This window comes from Brassica oleracea, chromosome C8 (genome assembly GCF_000695525.1).
Source record: "Brassica oleracea var. oleracea cultivar TO1000 chromosome C8, BOL, whole genome shotgun sequence".
NCBI lineage: Eukaryota > Viridiplantae > Streptophyta > Magnoliopsida > Brassicales > Brassicaceae > Brassica > Brassica oleracea.
The window spans coordinates 25,069,456-25,087,831 of NC_027755.1; the positions used below are offsets into that span (position 1 = coordinate 25,069,456).

At 35.2% G+C, this 18,376-nt stretch overlaps 1 protein-coding gene, 1 long non-coding RNA gene and 1 pseudogene across 7 annotated transcripts; 1 reads left to right on the forward strand and 2 right to left on the reverse strand.

Moving 5' to 3' along the window:
* The first annotated feature begins 5,326 nt into the window (after nucleotides 1–5,326).
* On the forward strand, nucleotides 5,327–7,839 carry LOC106310674. Of its 5 annotated transcripts, none has more exons than XR_001263841.1 (7): nucleotides 5,327–5,421; nucleotides 5,517–5,568; nucleotides 5,646–5,766; nucleotides 6,351–6,482; nucleotides 6,583–6,676; nucleotides 6,973–7,016; nucleotides 7,473–7,839. It is a non-coding gene; the product is annotated as an uncharacterized LOC106310674 (long non-coding RNA). The 5 variants fall into 5 exon arrangements; XR_001263842.1 differs by having other exon boundaries at nucleotides 6,973–7,011; XR_001263844.1 differs by lacking the exons at nucleotides 6,973–7,016; nucleotides 7,473–7,839 and having other exon boundaries at nucleotides 6,580–6,773.
* Nucleotides 7,840–9,857: 2,018 nt separating this feature from the next.
* Nucleotides 9,858–13,994, reverse strand: LOC106309024 (annotated as a pseudogene).
* Nucleotides 13,995–14,187: 193 nt separating this feature from the next.
* On the reverse strand, nucleotides 14,188–16,037 carry LOC106308148 (cytochrome P450 94B3). 2 transcript variants are annotated; one of them, XM_013745281.1, is made up of 2 exons: nucleotides 14,567–16,037; nucleotides 14,188–14,490 (listed from the first exon to the last, which is right to left on the reverse strand). In XM_013745281.1, the coding sequence occupies exons 1-2, from the start codon at nucleotides 15,947–15,949 to the stop codon at nucleotides 14,464–14,466; spliced, it is 1,410 nt and encodes a 469-aa protein (XP_013600735.1). In that variant the 5' UTR covers nucleotides 15,950–16,037; the 3' UTR covers nucleotides 14,188–14,463. The 2 variants fall into 2 exon arrangements, with proteins under 2 accessions (XP_013600735.1, XP_013600734.1); XM_013745280.1 differs by having other exon boundaries at nucleotides 14,188–16,037.
* Between the last annotated feature and the right edge of the window lie 2,339 nt (nucleotides 16,038–18,376).

The following is an 18,376-nucleotide window of genomic DNA, read 5'->3' on the forward strand; positions in this document are numbered from 1 at the left end:
TTAAAACCCATCTAAATCATTGGTTGCACTTAGATTAAGTGAGTACTTGCATTCTCAGTGCTTTGATATCCCTCAGAACTGGTTCGACAATCACTATACTACAACATTTGTCTTAGGAGCCTTGAAAACTCCTAACACCATAGCTAAAAGATTATATATTAGCATTAAGGAAATACATTTAATTTAAAAAAATTAAATGATTATCTAAATAAAAATATCACACATGAATCAAGGTGAGTTTGTTAACCAATCAGGGGTTTTAGAAGTCGATGTTATATTAGGAATGATATATTATTAATCCATATTATTAGTAATAAATGAATGATAAGTGATTTCTAGTGAAAGTCCATTTTTAAAAAAATTACACATGAATCAAGGTTGTGACTTCTGTTTTTATCAGTGTTTTTAAAACCGGACCGACTAGCGAACCGAAATTTTTTTGGGTCATGGATCATTGTGGTTTGACCGGATCTGAACCGGGTTCGATCGGGTTTACTTAGATTAAACTAAATTTAATGATATTTTAGAAATAATATGCAAATTGTTTTTTAAAAAAATAGATCATATCAAATAAAAGTTTTAAATAGCCATAATGTTTAGAAAAACTTAAAAATAACAATTAAAATCTAAAATCATTATGAAAAACACATTTAAACTTTATTCGTAGGTCTTATCACTCTAAATCTTCATCACCTTTAAAAATAATTATATACATATTACGTAAAAGTTATATTTTGAAATACAAATTTCAGAAACGAAAATGTTTCAAATATTTTAAGTTTTCAAACAATTGATCATGAAATAAAATTTTTAAAAAGTGAAAAGTAGACACAAACAACATCCTAATGTGAATATTAAACTTTATGAATCTTGTAATTTATTAGTTGTACAGACGACAAAACAAAAAGAAAAGAGATAATACTTTATTAATCTTTGATAAATCTTATTTTTATTTTAAAAAGAAGAAAATTAATTGTTTCATTAACAAAATTTTGGTTTATATACAAATCAGGGTTTGGTCAGTTCACTGGGTCACTGGTTCCCGAGTTTTATCTGGTTCGATAGGGGTTTTTATCTGGTTCGATTTTAGTTGGGTTTAGCATTAACTCAACCCGGATTATTTTTGGTTCATGGTTCAATCCGGTCCGACCGCTGGTTCGGTCCGGGTTTAAAAACACTGGCTTTAATATATAAGACTAGATCTCGATACGCGCAACCGCGCAGATTTTTGTTTTCATTTATTTTTATATAACCATTTTGTTTTCAATCCTAAATTGGTATATATTATAATATATATGTGTCTATCAATTTTTAAAACATAATAAGTTTACGGTGTATTTTTTTCACTGAAGAAATTGTTTCAAACTTTTACATGTATTTGTATCTTCTTCTATATATATATTTTCGGATTCCTATTTCATTATTAAAATCGTAACTATATACATATAAAGATTAATAAAATATTGTTTTACTATCATATTCAAAGATATTGTAACATTTCACAAATTTAGAAAGTTTTTAAAAAATTAAAACTTTCCACTTCATAGATTTATATTAACGAGTAAATAATTAAACATTTAGTTTTTGTTTAATTTTTAAAATAAAATATAGTTTTAAATTTGTTTTCATTGGTTTAAGGTTGTAAAGATTAATCATTGTTAAATAATATGATTTTTGTTATTTAAAAAAATCTTTATAATTTTAAAAGTTAACATCAACCAATATTTAAATAATTAATATATGGAGGTATAATATATCAACACTAAATTATATCTACTTAAATTATATTATCTATAAATCCAATGGATCATCTATTGTTTAAATCCAATTATTGATAGCCCAATAAAAATTTATGTTAGGCCCAAAATTTAAATGATAGGATTAGAGATTAAATGTAACATGACTTTTTAGGAATATGTCTATTAGGTCCATTTAAAAAAAAATCACGCATAAATCATGTTTGTGAATTCTATTTTAATATATAAGATTTATGGGAGAATTGCCAAGTGTGACTCAAAACTTGGAGTCAAACCCAAAACAATACCCCAACTTGGGTCAAAGGCAAAAGTAACCTAAAAGGCTATTGAAATTACAACTATCCCCTTGTGACCAAACAAAAAAACGGAATTTTTTTTACGTTTCTACCCCTCGCAAGTCGTCTGTTTAGACGACTTGAAAATAAGTCGTCCAGACGACTTAACTGAAAGTCGTCTGGACAGTTAGTCTTAAACATAATTTAAAAATTTTGTAAAAAATATTTTGATAAGTGAAAAATGGGAATTATGTAATTAACATATGTCTTAGGAGGTATAAATTAAGATATAACAAATTTCAATTGTTTTCAGCATAGATGAGTGAAAGTAGTGAGTCATGATATTCTTAAGTTTATGTTTCATCAACATATGTTGTAGTATTGTATGTGTTCTTAGGGTTAGATGTTGGAAAGCATTAAAACCGTTTTTGAAAATTTTTAAAATTACTTATGCGTGTTCATTTCTGTGTATAGTAAACACTATTTAAGTATAATTTGATTTTATAACGTGGTTAGTTAGTTAATCTAGTCATTTTAGTTTAGGGGTTCATTTTAGGGTCTAGGACGACTTAATATTTTGTCGTCTGAAAACAGACGACTAAATATTAAGTCGTCTGTTGTACATTATCAGCCAGAATAAGTCGTCTAAACCGGACCAAACCTTAAAGTTTACCAATGTAATTTTAAAGCTAACCGGATTATTTACCCAATATATAAGGTGATTTTTATTTTTTTTGTTTCATTTTTCGCGAAATTCAGAAACCCTAACAGTTCTCCCTCTCAAAGGCGATTTCGAATTCCCACGATTTCCGAACAAACCATCGTTCTCAACATCGGCTATCTATCTCACTTCATTCTCACCGTTGTCGCCGCAGCTTCTTCTAACCCTAGCCGCGCCGATTCCTCTAAACCCTAGCGCCGCCGATTCCACTATTTCCGAACAAACCGTCGCCCTCGCCACCGTGGTCACCAACGTTCTAAACACTAGCGCCGCCGCTTCTTCTAAACCCTAGCGCCGCCGCTTCTTCTCTGTAAACCTTAGCGCCGTTTCTCTGTAAACCCTAACGCCGCTAAGTCATCAATCTCGAGGAAAAGATGAACATAAAACGTTGTCTCTATCAATTTACTCATTCTCACCGTTTCACGTTTATTTTTTCAGATCTATAACCGCAATGACGAGTACTCCAACTCCTTCTGCGACTGGAAGACTTGTAAGTAATTTAAGTCGTCTACTAAGTCGTCTGGACTTATATTGTTGTCTTTGATTATTTTGCAGACAAAAAGGATGGATATTCCAGAACTCCCCCGTAGGTTATACACATCAGGGGAAGAACCAGAAGCCCACAATAGCATTTCGTATCATACGGATAACAGCAAGTTGCATACTGCTCTTAGGAAAGCTCTTACTGATGACGAATTTGAAGAGCTCAAGGAGTCGAGTTTGGGAGTTTTCATCAAGTTCAAGGAGCAGGGATTTGGTTGGGCTTCAAGGCTGGTTCACTACATGCTCAGTTTCAAGCTGGACATTAAGAAGAAGTATGAGATGTGGTCTCTCGTTGGTCCAGAACCTTTGAGGTTTTCACTGTTAGAGTTTGAAAACCTCACTGGTCTAAACTGCGAGTACATCGAGGACCTTGAGACACCAAAATGTGACGTTACCCCAGAGATGGTTTCTTTCTGGGGGATGCTGGGAGTTCATCTGGAAGCTGGGCCAACTACTGATCAGATAATAGCAGCACTGAAGAGATGCGGGGATTGGTCCAGGGAAGATCGCAAGCGGCTCGCGTACCTCTCCATCTTCACTGGATTCATTGAAGGGAGAAAGTTTTCAACCGCTACACGATCTACTCTGGCAAGGCTAGTGATGGATTTAGAACGGTTTGAGAATTATCCATGGGGGAGAGTCGCGTTTAAGGTGCTGATGGACTCTTTGTGGAACAAAGAAATTGCTGGCTGTTACACCGTGGATGGGTTTATACAAGTTCTTCAGGTCTAGACGTACACAGCTATGCCGGAATTGGGTGCTAGTATTGGTGGTCCCAGAGCAGACAGTCCGTCTCCACCGATACTGGCTTACGAGGGCAGCAGAGGCCGCAGATCAATGAAAGCTGCTATCTTGAGTCAGGTATTTACTTCAATCCAAAAGACTGCGCAGACGACTTATTATAAGTCGTCTGGAAAGTCTTCCATCTGGACGACTTATTAGACGACTTATAATAAGGCGTCTGGAAAGTCTTCCCAGCTGGACGACTTATCGGACGACTTAATTAAGTCGTCTGGAAAGTCTTCCATCTGGACGACTTATTAGACGACTTATAATAAGGCGTCTGGAAAGTCTTCCCAGCTGGACGACTTATCGGACGACTTAATTAAGTCGTCTGGAAAGTCTTCCATCTGGACGACTTATTAGACGACTTATAATAAGGCGTCTGGAAAGTCTTCCCAGCTGGACGACTTATCGGACGACTTAATTAAGTCGTCTGGAAAGTCTTCCATCTGGACGACTTATTAGACGACTTATAATAAGGCGTCTGGAAAGTCTTCCCAGCTGGACGACTTATCGGACGACTTAATTAAGTCGTCTGGAAAGTCTTCCATCTGGACGACTTATTAGACGACTTATAATAAGGCGTCTGGAAAGTCTTCCCAGCTGGACGACTTATCGGACGACTTAATTAAGTCGTCTGGAAAGTCTTCCATCTGGACGACTTATTAGACGACTTATAATAAGGCGTCTGGAAAGTCTTCCCAGCTGGACGACTTATCGGACGACTTAATTAAGTCGTCTGGAAAGTCTTCCATCTGGACGACTTATTAGACGACTTATAATAAGGCGTCTGGAAAGTCTTCCCAGCTGGACGACTTATCGGACGACTTAATTAAGTCGTCTGGAAAGTCTTCCATCTGGACGACTTATTAGACGACTTATAATAAGGCGTCTGGAAAGTCTTCCCAGCTGGACGACTTATCGGACGACTTAATTAAGTCGTCTGGAAAGTCTTCCATCTGGACGACTTATTAGACGACTTATAATAAGGCGTCTGGAAAGTCTTCCCAGCTGGACGACTTATCGGACGACTTAATTAAGTCGTCTGGAAAGTCTTCCATCTGGACGACTTATTAGACGACTTATAATAAGGCGTCTGGAAAGTCTTCCCAGCTGGACGACTTATCGGACGACTTAATTAAGTCGTCTGGAAAGTCTTCCATCTGGACGACTTATTAGACGACTTATAATAAGGCGTCTGGAAAGTCTTCCCAGCTGGACGACTTATCTAGACTCGTTAACTCGATTTTCATGCTATCCTTAGAGATTCCACAGTCTCTCGTGTGCCTCATAATCAGCAGGGCTTGCTATTTCGAACAAGTCTCATTTCAGAAAGGGCCTTGTGAGTGTCTCCAGCGGTGAAACTTTGAATCGAATCTCATTTTGGTTGTGCATTTGGATTGTAGTCATTGTAGTTTGATTGATTCTTTGTGGCAGGTTGAGATGAAGTTTTAGAGATGCTGAAGATGGAATTAGACGCATGTGAAAGGTTAAAAGAAAATTGATCTTTCTTCTTATTGATGTTGTGATCATTTTCTAGGATTGAGTTTGTTTGTTAGTACACAGGTTAAGCATAACGAGTAATGCAAATGGGAGATAAACTCTGGTACATGGTGTTTCAATCGAAATCTCTAAGAGGTGTAACACTGTACCAAGTGGAGAACCGTTACATGGACCAATTATTGTGGTAAGTGGGTGAACCAAGGACAAGTAATATACTAACATCCATCATCAGTTGATTTGGTGAGAAAGAAAATAGTGATTAAATCCTTTGATAACTATTATTATTGGATCTAATTTTCACAGAACCGATTCTGTAGACAGTGGAAACACTAAACAAATGGATCTTAGATTGTCCCCTCTTTATGATGTTAGATTGAAGTCTCTCTCTCTCTCTCTTTTAGCTTTTCATTGTTTTAGCAGCCTTGCTTTGGCTGAAACTTGCTTATACTACTTATCTACTACTTTTACTATCGTTTACAGCTTCAGTATCCATCTCCAGGCTCAAAGATGCTATATTCATTGATTCTTGTTAGTTCCTTACTTGCATAATAGATGCTCTTGTGCATGATTCACTACAGCAATCTTGCAAGTGTTGCTCTTATTCTTGGTCAAGGGGTTGGTTTCTTGGTTACCCAATACTATATAACGTAGCTCTTTTAGATCAGAAGTTGCTCGTTTTGTTAGCTGATTAGTAGCTACAAATGTGCCTACTGTGGCTGATTGGCCTATCTGCATTCTGATGTTGGCCTTATCATTACTTTAATGTAGGTCTTGGTTTGTGTGTGTCTCTTGGTTGTTGCTTGAATTAATAGATGCTGAATGCACTACACGGGGCGGGTTGTTACATTTTTATTCAAGCCGTCCTCCTTGTAGTTCATTGCATGTACTCTTCACGTATGGGTAAGCAGGCTTGTTACTCATTGTAAATGTATGGTTTCGGTAACTCCACTTTATGTTGACTTGATTGCTAAATCTTTGCTGGTATACATCTTTGAAGCAGGCTTCTTCACAGTTTGCACCCCCCCCCTCGTATCTGGATCTAGAGGCTAGTAGATAACAATCACGAGGACACAACATATTTGACTTCTCAGCATGTATGTCTCTAAGCAATAAACATGGCCTTCTTTGCATAGTAGTATGATTATACTTTATACTTCACAGAGATTGAATTAAAATGATTGTTCGCAGTTTAATGTATTTTCTTCTTTCCTTGCTAATCTTGGAACTATTAGTGATTACGCAAAAGTATATCAGGAACTTGAGATCTTTGTTACCTTAACTTTATTAAGTTTTACATTCTCTTATTCTACATATCTCAGTTAGTACATTGTGAAACGTTGTTTTATTTAAAAAAGTTTGCAAGGAATCTCATTGGGTTTGTTACTTCCAGATTCTACTACGGGCATATCACAATCATCTGTTTTTTCAAGTAAGGTATCTTACCTCCTGCCTTTGTGTGGCTGACTCTGATAGGTTATAGTTTTCACGGAAACATGAATTGCTGAAGTTATAGAGTTGATTTGGTGAGAAATAAAAATGGTGTTTGAATCATTTGATCACACTGTGGCGTGGAGGAGTTGAGAAGTAAATCGTTTCTCTCCTTGGCAAAAAGATTTTGGTGTAGAATGCATAGAACACTAATGTCCCGTACACATATAGGATTGTTTCTTTAGAAGGCAAGCTGAACTCAACTTGATGTTAGATAAATCATGTGTCAGTTTTGATAGAAATCAGGTGGACACTAATAGGCTTTCTTAGTGTCGTGCATTTGATGCTTGAGTTCTGAAACGGTTTTTTTGCCCTATTTATTTTGGATTTCCTGATTTCTTATATGAATCTTAAGTTTCTTCCTAGTTAGCTTTTGGTCTCATTAAACGCATTATCTTGCAGCTAGCCCGCTGTAGCCGTTCCATCTGGTGTTCTTTAATCCATTGACTGGCAACACTCAACGGCATGAGTGTAACTGTAAGTTACCTATCTACTTATATTCTTTCTTGTTTCACAATTCATGGTTTGTTCTATTATGTTGCTACCTTTGGACCAAACCAGAGAACCACTATGTAGCTAATAAGTTTCCACCTATGAAGCTTGAGTTTGTGTATGGGGTAACAGGCAAGCTTTGAAACTTGAAAGTCTCAATCTTTTTAGTTTGATTAAGTAATAAGTAAGCAGTTTTCGGTTACTCATTTTGGTTAGCTGATTAGTCCCACGTTTGATATTTTAAAATCTAGTTAAAGAAGATTGTCATCTTCGATGGGGATCAAGGTCAATGGGTTGGTTGCTTGGTTACTCAGTACTATATAAGGTAGCTCTTTTAGATCAGAAGTTGCTCGTTTTGTTAGCTGATTAGTAGCTACAAATGGCGAGTAATAGTAAGGCATCATCGGTGTGCATGGTTCTTAGGTGTTGCTTGGCTAGCTTGGCAGGGGCTTCTGCTGTCGATGATGTTCCCCCTGATTCGTATGTGTTGAGATCAATGAGCCGGCGACCTAGATCCTAGCTGAAGTTTGATCAGACATGGCTTATTCTCAGTCTTCTAGCTTAGGTTTGCTTCAGTCTATATCGCCATGCGCTCACCGGCGGAGCCAGAAATATGTATACTGGGATCATAATTTAAATTAAATTAATTAAATTAAAATTTATTTAAAATATAATTGTCGAATACCAATTTAAAAGTATTTTGTAATATAAACTATTTAGCTGTTTTAATTTTTAGAAGAAATTATATTTCAAACAAAAAATATAGTACATAAGATATTTAAAAAAATTAATTGTTAAATAAAACTTTAAAACAAAAGTGGAAAATGAGCTAAATAAATTGCAAAACAACTGAAAGAAAAAAAATATGTTGCAAAAGAAATTTATTCTCTATAATGAATATTTTAAAAGATCCAAAACAATGAGAACGTAAACAAAACAAAAACATATAAGAAAACCTTAGAAAAGCAATAAAAACTGGTTTGATTTATATGTTCATTTTAAAGGGTGCAGTGAGGAACATCGATCCTGGATAGGAGGGTAAATGAAAGGAAGTAGACCAACTGAGCAACTGTTTTTCACATGTCTAAGCTTAAAATTTTATTTTTTCATATTTGACCGAGGTCAGCTGAACCCCCTCCTCACCATCTAGCTCCGCCCCTGCATGCGCTTGTCTTTTGGTCAGTGTTTCTTCTGTCTTTGTTTGCTATTGTATTTTAATTTTTCTCCTTCTGCTACTAAACTGAAAATTGGTAATTATATAACATTTTTATATTGTCGACAGAAAAAAATTAAAACGTTAAGAACCGACGGGTCTTATTGACGTGAAAAAGGATTTGGTAGGCTTTCATTTCGTTAACACATGATCATGATCTACAAGATGGTCAAGATATGGTAAAATTGTGTTCTGCTCGTCGTATCGAGTTTTTGTTGTGGTGTACAAGAGTGAGGGCTTGTCTATACGTGAAATAGTACTAGTAGTAGTAAATCACTGACAGCCGTAGCTACAACAAGCGCAAGTTGAATCTAGCACTCGAGTGACCACAACATACATAGATTGTCACGTCTACAATACCGCAACTGACAGCAGTAGCTACAACAAGCAATGGAGGAATACCGCAACATTTTGCTCAGATCGTGGAGGATTATTGTAGACGTGACAATCCTACAGAACATCTCGGTGATCGCCTTGTAAGCAATGGAGGAATACCGCAACATTTTGCTTCATGGTGGTTTTTAGAAACTAGTCAAGATCTGAGTCTTAATTTCAGCTCACGCTTACTAATCTGCCAATAAAGACAGTGTGACCCAAAAAAAAGGAGTTAAAATAAACGAAATGAGCCTTTATGCATCGCTTACTCACCAGGAGACACCATGTCCAGACCATAAGTGGTTTAAAAACGATCAGCAATCTTACAGAAACCTTGTTACAGAACATACCGCTTATAAGAATAAATAAGGAAACTATCAAGGAACGAACCTAAAAAAAGACTACAGGTTCACGTAACCTTATGGCACACGTAACACAACTTACAGATGGCGAGTCCCTTCCATCTTTTAGAGTATTATATACCTCGTGAAGAAGATAACACAAATAGAAAAGACTATCAACCTAAGAAAGAAACTCAAAAAGCAACGTATCTCTCTCAATTAATTTTGATACTGGTATTTATACAAGGTAGAGGGAGCGGCAGACACACACACCTTTTATGGACCACTAGATCAGCAAGTTCCTCCTAATCTTCTCTTTGGTTTAAAAGCTTACAAAATAAGAATACAAATATTTAGACTCCTCAATTACGGTTTGGAGGAAATGTTACGGTTTGGAGGAAATGTTGGCATGAACTCCTTAGATTTCTGGAGAGGTACTTACAGTGAACCATCCATGGCTAAGAGACTCGTCAACTGTAAGCCTCTTCTCAGGGTCAACACCCAAATAGTTTGTTCAACAAGCCAAATCCCAACTCTGAAAGAACTGGACCTCCTATAAAAGATGCAGCTGGAAATTTCTTACATAGTAAATTGTACGGTTGCTTCCGAAACTTGGCTTTGGAATCTGGCAGCGACGTGAATCCAGGCCAGGTTGTCTCACTTGGTGTTTCAAGAACCTCAAAGATCTGTTGAAGCTGATCAATAACAACTCACCCATAATGCTATCAGTATCAACTGCGGTTGAGTACTCCTTCGTTCCTACAATAGAAGTTCTGGTGACCTGTACCACTGTGTAACAACCAACTGCGTGTAGGGCTTGATAGGACTCCCATGTTGCCGAGCCATTCGGAAATCGCATATTTTCAGCTCACCGCTGTTGTTCATCAGAAGATTAGACGGCTTCAGATCCCAGTGTCTAATCCAGTTGCTATGGAGGTACTTCACACCCTCCAACAGGTGTATCATCAGGCATTGTAGAGAACGATGAGAGTATAAGATTGAAAGAATATTGTATTGACTCTCATAATGATAAAGCTTATACATGTACAACTTATACAGGAAGACTAAAATAAGACATGCGCTTTGTGCAGGGTGAATTTATATAAAAATTATTTAAGAAATATCGTATGAAAAAATAAAATTTATATTTTTGATCGAATAAATATTTTTGACCTTTAAACAATTTTTTTAAAATATTTGTTAATTACATAATTTGTTTACTGATGAGCTGATCTCATTTTTAAAAATATTTTAGGTCAAAAAATTACTTATCACATAAGAACCTAACGTTTATGCCGAATAATCTCAAGCCTACTATTTGGTTACAATGAAACTATGCAAGCTCGGTTTTATATCATGATTTAGTAATTTAAAAGTTAATTATTGTTATGAGAAGTTTATGTTCACGTGCTAATCATATCTATCTTCAATACTTTTTTCATTTTTGTGTCGTTTTTTTCATTTTGGTTATTGTTCGATATAAATATTGATTTTTGAGTTTATTCTCATTTATTTATTTTGTTTTGGTCTGGGATTTATTAGATGTTTAAGATTTAAAATTATTAAAAACATACATACTTAAGTTAAGATCTGCGCCTTGAGCAAAATAAATATTTTATATTTTATATTTATTACTTATTTTATGTTTTTTTTTTGCATATTATGAAATAATAAAATAATAATTATATATTAAATAATTAAGAAATCAGTTACTATTATCTAATAAATTGGCGTGCGCATATAAATCAAACGACCGCTCTTGTTTATTCGCAATCATTTTAGGGTAAATAAATCAGAACAATCAATCTTCATATATAATTAAATTTAAATGATATTAACATAGATATATATTATACTTTTAATATAGATATTTTTTCAATGAGGTTTCTACTTATATGATTTTATGATTATTTGCATATTTGTGTAATAAAATTTTACACCAACGATTTTTTTATAATGGGGAATGTTTAGTGGTTTCAATAATTTATAATCATTTAAAAAAAAACAATGAAGATTTCAAAATTAAAATATTAACTTTTCAATATATGTTCAACGCGTATATCAAAATATAAGTATGTATTTTCATATGATGTATAGTTTAATTTAAACGATATGAAATATATATATATATATATATATTAACATAAACACCTATTAAAATAAAATTATTTATTTATATGATTTTATAATAATTGTATCTTCTTATAGAAAAAAATTTAAACTTTGATCACAAATGTTTATGTGAGACTTTTAACAGTTTTAATAATTTATACTTGTTTTAAAAAATTCAAAATACAACATATAAAATAAAATCTAAATTTTTATTATATGATTAATGTAATTGTGTAATTTATTTTAATAATAAATAATTAAACAAAAATGATAGAAAGTATACAGATTGTTAGCAAATCTTTATTATTTAAAATCATTAATTGTCATATATATCTTAATCACATTAGGTAATTCCATAGGTTTTATTTAATGAAAGAATATATAATAATTTCAATTTGATAAATGAATGGTCCATAATGAACATACTATATAATATAACATTCTCTAGCAATTTAATTTTGGACTAACAAAATTCTCAATTGATTCTCAAGCCGTCACGTAAGCAAAATTAGCATTTCAATTACGTGACAACTCAGCATGACACTTTTTAATTAATACAAACTACGGGTTATAACTTTTAAAATGTATCTCTATTAATACATAGGAGATAAGAATATAAACATTAAACCTAGTTTCCTTAACTAAATATATACATATCTCAATAACAATATTCACAATTATGTTTTATATCTTCATGATTCTCTGTACGGTCCCTAAAGCTCAAGGCGGTGATGAAGTGACAACTGAAGCTAGGCTTGAGATTGAACGATAATAGATCAAGACGTGATGGAGTTAGCAATGGTGGTTAGTGATAACGAGTTTGACTCGTTATGACTCGCTCGACTCGTTAACTCGATTCACCGTTCGTGAAAACACCAAATCGAAGCTCACTTACAAAAGATCCCAATGATAGAACGATCTTTTCCAGAGATGAACTAAGGATGAATATAGAACTGTATCATGGTTTAAAAAAAATTACAATCTCAATTTCTGAATGAATGAAAACGAAAGAGACGACTGCTCTGTTTAATCATCACGTGTAACAGAACAAACAAACTCGCCCAATAGAATTAAAACATGTGTCGATCTTCTATTGGCTTACTTTCTGTTAGCGCGTCCAACGACTTTCTTCTATCCTCCACTCGTTTATTGCCATCTGTCCTTCTCTCTCCTCTATTTCTTTTCCTGTAACATTTAGGAGCTTGAGGCTTTTTTTTTTCGTTGGTGGCGAAGAGATCTCATGATGGAGATGAAGAGAGACGGAGATCCAATTATCTGTGTTTGTGAACGCAGCGGATCCAGTAACTGTGGTAGCGGAGACGGAGGAATGTTGCAGTCATGTTTGACGGAGAGACCGGAGGACATAAGATTTGTGTTTTTGACATTGGAAGTCTCGTCTTGTTGACATCGTGAGATGGTTGGAGAGGAAGCACCTTGGCTTGGCTTGGAAACAGAAAATAGAAGGCCGAAGGCTTATAGATTCAGAGCCACGTATGATGAGCTTGAATGATGGCAGAAAGCACTTTGGTTTGGTAACAAAACCATTTTTTAATGTATTTTTTTGTTTGTTTTCTAATACCTAAGAAATATAGAACAAAGAAAACATTTTTTTTTCAAAAAGAAGAAATAGATTCAGAGGTCTTTGGAGACATGAATAATAAGAAGCTCCATGGCTTTAAGAAAAACAAAACAAGAAGCATTAAGCTTTGATTTTGGAAGTAAAGCCACGATAGCTTAAGAATTCTAAAGATAAAAATGAGGCATAAATATAAAGAAGCACTAGGCTTGGATTCAGAGGTCTATGGTAGACTTAAATAACAAAAAGTTCAACGGCTTAGATTCAGAGGTTCACATGAACATGAATGGTGGAAGCATATAGCTTAACAGAAAATATATATAATAGAAGCTCAATAGCTTGAAATAAAAAGAAATAAAGAAGCTCTGTAGCTTGAAGAAAATAGAAGAAAAACAGGAACAGAACAGATCGTTAGATCATTGTAGCTCTGATACCATGTAGAGAATGATGAGAGTATAAGATTGGAAGAATATTGTATTGACTCTCACTAAATATATACATATCTCAATAACAATATTCGCAATTATGTTTTATATCTTCATGATTCTCTATAAGCATTTTACCTCGCTTGCGCTGAAAGGGTGTTTCATCCTGTCCATTACGCCTCTTAAGTCATGTTCCAAGTGTTCCACGACCATGAAAACACCACGACTTCCTTGACGTTTACATTAGATGGATATGACTGCATGACAAAAGAATGTTGATCTCCCTCAAAGATGTCAAATGGGAATCCATATTCGTCTTCCATGTTCATCTTGATCATTTTGAGTGCCACAATCTCCTGTCTTTCTGTCCCTAGCTTTGTAGACATTCATAACATAAATAGAATTGTATCACACAAGTAAGTTATTTACAATCTCATTTCTTTTCCTTAAAAAAAACTCGTTCTTCACAACAATTGTAGCAATTTACTAACATGAAAATAGACGTTGCAAAATTTGTCTTGCGATATTTTGCCAATTCCTTTCAAGTGTCCGGACCGAACTAAAAATCAATTGCGGATTTAGTATTGGTTGTGATCGGTTTACTCATTCCAATTTGATTTGGTTGTCTGACCCAATTGCTCCTATTAATTTCTGATTTTTACTGGTTTCTTTAAAACAATAGTAGGTTGGTGAAAACAAATACCGGTTGTTTTCAAGCCTTAGGAATCTACAGATAATATTTTTTGCACGAGTTTGCCGTACTAGTATACAAATTCACTCATTGTACGTTTTCTAAATGATTCTATTAAACCGTGCGTGCATGGTCAAGGATGTGACATGACTTCCCTCCTCTTGATCTTCACCTTGAGTCCACCAGCCATATGAGCTGTCAAAAGAGGAACAAAAGCCGGCTTGTCCTTATTAACCGTTACAATCTCAAACCGACTCAAAACATAACCTACCACGTACTTCATCTGCATGAACGCCATCTCCTTCCCTACACAAACCCTGGGTCCAGCCTGGAAAACCGGAAACTTGAAAGGACTAACCGGTTTCAAAACCGGCCGTGTACTCCCAGGTTTAGAGTCAAACCACCGGCTTGGTTTAAACTCATCCCAGTCCTTCCCCCACAGATTCTCCATCCTCCCCATACCGTACGGGAAATAAGTCACCTTATCTCCTTTCTTAACACGTGTGCCGTCAGGCAAAACGTCGTCGTTTGCAGCATGCTTAGAGTCCCACGACACAGGTGGATAAAGCCTCATGGCTTCACATAAGCAAGCCTTCGTGTAGCTCATCTCTTTCAGTTCCTCAAACCCTAGCCCTAAACTTATCAACGGGTCCACTTCCTCTAGAAGCTTCCTCTCCACGTCACCGTTTTCAGACAACAACCAAAACAGCCACGTCATCGCCGCAGAAGTCGTATCCCTTCCCGCCATGATGAAACTAATAACCATGTCTCTCACCGATTCTCCGTCGTGGCCGGCGGCTAGAAACCTCGACAGAAGATCTTGTTTGGCTTCTTCTCCGGTCCCTATCTCAAGACTCTTCCTCTTAGCTCTGACAATCTCGGACACCAACACGTGTACGGTCCTAATCGCTTCTCTCAACCTCCTCTCGCTTCCCACGTTCAACGCTCTCTTCACTTTCCAAACAGCGTAAACCGGCTCCGTCGCACGGCGAGCACTAATCTCAGCAGCCGTATCAAAGGCCTCGGCTAGTGGGTTAACGGGACGGGTCAAATCCAAACAATCCGGATCCCAACCCAAAGAGACTTTACAAACAACATCGAAAGCAAAACGTTTCAAAACATCTTGCAAGTCAACTGCCGTACCAGCATCAGCCGCCGCCAAAAGCACCGGTACGAGGCGGTTCTCGACCTCTTCCTTAAGAACCTCGAAAGAGAAACTCCTGAGCGAACGAGCAGAAAACACGTGGCTGGCGAGTTTACGCTGCGAGCTCCATGCATGACCGTCGACGTTAAAAATGCCTTTTCCGAGGAGATCACCGAGAAGATCGGTGAAAGGTTTCCCTTTTGGGAAGTTGAAGAATTTTGTTTTGAGAATGTATTCTACGTTTTCTGGGTTAGCTGTGACGATGGTGCGACGGTTTCCAAGGAGAGGAATTGAGATGGTCTGTGACGGAGAGAGACGGAGGAGCTCGGTGTACCATTGGAGAAGACGGTGACGGTTTTTGTTGAAAGAGAGTGTGGAGCCAATGAGTGGATACGCTCTTGGACCATTTGCGGTGGTTTCTTGGATCTTTTTTGTTGAATATGAAGATATAATTAAGAGGATGATCATTACAAGAACTGCTAGAAGAAAAATGTTTAGAAAAAATGCCATTTTTTTTTCTTTCTTGATTTTTGCTTTGGTGTGTGTCTGAGAAAGCTGGTGAATGATTTCAACTATTTGTATGTGTCTACGGGTTCTTACTTCGTCGTGGGTATTGCGTGTCTTATAGAAGAGAAAAGGTGGTGGCGGGTCCGTCGTCCTAAAGGGCATCGTTTTAAATAAGTTTTCTTTTTATCCACCTGGCACTATATTATTATGTGGATGAAAGTAGATGTTATTTTTAATTTATTTATTTTTGTCACTAATGTAAATGTTGCTTCATTTATTTATCTTCTTAGTTGGAAATATGAGAGTATTTAATCGGCTCCTTTTAAGAATAAGATTGTATCAATGTTAGCTAGGTTTGATTTATGATTGATTTAAGTAATAAACTCCATGAGGAAATTTGAATTGTTGTAGTGTAAATTTATACACGAATTTTTAGCAGGTGGATACATTAGTAAAATACAATATACACTTGATTTAAGGCAGTTACATTGTTTTTCTATTATACAAAAACAAAAACATGATTTATTTTTTACTCAGTAGAGTCCATCCGAGGCACACTTGTCTTCAAAATTTTGACGTGTTGTAAACGCTTTAGACTTTTGGAGAGGTGTAAGTCAAAAGCTTATCACGTGTCATATTAGCCGACAAGCGTCAGAAAACCACTTATAGAGCGAAACCGTAACACCAAACACAATCAACTTTGTAACGTAACTATATCATTCTGTGCGTTACTATTTTATTTTTCATTCGGTACGTTACTACTACAACAATACAAGTATGCATATTTTTAAAAAGGTGAGCAACAAAAATTCAAATGATATACGACATCTCCCAGTAATGGTTATAAGTAATGGTTATAATAGAACGGTTCATCCCTGGGGTTAACATTTAAATTCACCCCAGTACTAAAAACCAATTAAAATGTCACATAAATTATTAATTAAAAAATATTAAATTAAATAAAAAATAGCTAAAAAATAAAATTTTAATTTTAACGACGCTAACGCCGCTAGCGAAACCTTAAACCCTAAATCTTAAATTCTAAACCATATACCTTAAATTCTAAACTCAAATCTAAATCATATACCATAAACCCTAATCTTAGATCCTAAACCCAAATTATATACCTTAAACCTAAAAAATAGACTATAAACCTAAACCCTATACCCTAAACCCAAGTCTTAGACCCTAAACCCAAACCGTAAATCTTAAACCCAAATCCTATAACATCTAAGTTTGGGGTTTGGGTTTAGGCTTTACCATTTGGGTTTTGGGTCTGGGATTTAGGTTTAGGGTATAGGTTTTGGGTTTAGGATTTACCGTTTGGATTTATGGTTAAAGTTTTGGGTTTAGGGTATATAATTTGGGTTTAAAGTTTACGGTTAGGGTTTAGGGTCTAGAACTTGAGTTTAGGATATAGAGTTTAGGTTTATAGTCTCGTTTTTTGGTTTAGGGTATATAATTTGGGTTTAGAATCTAGGATTAGGGTTTAGGGTATAGGGTTCAAGGGTTTGGATTTGAGTTTAGAATTTAGGGTATAGGGTTTAGAATTTAAGATTTAGGGTTTAGCCGGAAGCATTAGCGTTGTCAAAATTAGCATTTTTTTGTAGCTATTTTTTATTTAATTTAATATTTTTTAATTAATAATTTATGCGTCACTTTGATTGGTCCTAAAGGATACAGTGAATTTAAAGGTTCACCCCTGTCCGTTATAATAATATGGACATCAAAAAATTTAGATCGAATCCCTTTCATTTTAGTTGTCTTCTTAGGTTTATGCACAAAAATATTTAATTTTGCGTATTTTCAAAATAAAAACATCATGACTCATACACAAACCATATTTTAACCAATAGAAAAATAAATTAGAGAATATTATTAGTAAATTTACATTGAAATTTTAAAACGACATTTGTTTTGAAACGAAAATTTTATTGTACGACGATAATAAACTGAAACGGAGAAAGCAATAGTATTTATCAGTTCTAAATTTGAATACCATAATTGTTTGTAAGATATAATTGTAGTTGATATTTGAACCTGGTCATAAATAAAAGTTGAACTTAAATACATTGGTGGCTTAAAAAATATAAGACATGAATTTAGCGCGGAACGTCTTGAAAGCAGATTTGTCCCAAAAAAAAAACATCTTGAAAGCAGCTTAGCCATTACACTTTTGATAAAATGGTGGGGTACGGTGTCAAATAAATCTCTAGCTCAAATGTGAGGAGAAGACACTGAAAAGAAGGAAATAAAATTACAACAAACCGTTTTTGGTGGTGTCTTTTCATTTTTGCCTGTACCCTTTTTAGGATTGAGCCTATCACGCGCGTGTATCCGGAAATCACCCATAGTTTTCGTTTACTGATATCATATATCTTTACGCATGGAAAACTATCTCTACTGTATTTTTTTTTTTTTTTTGTAAGA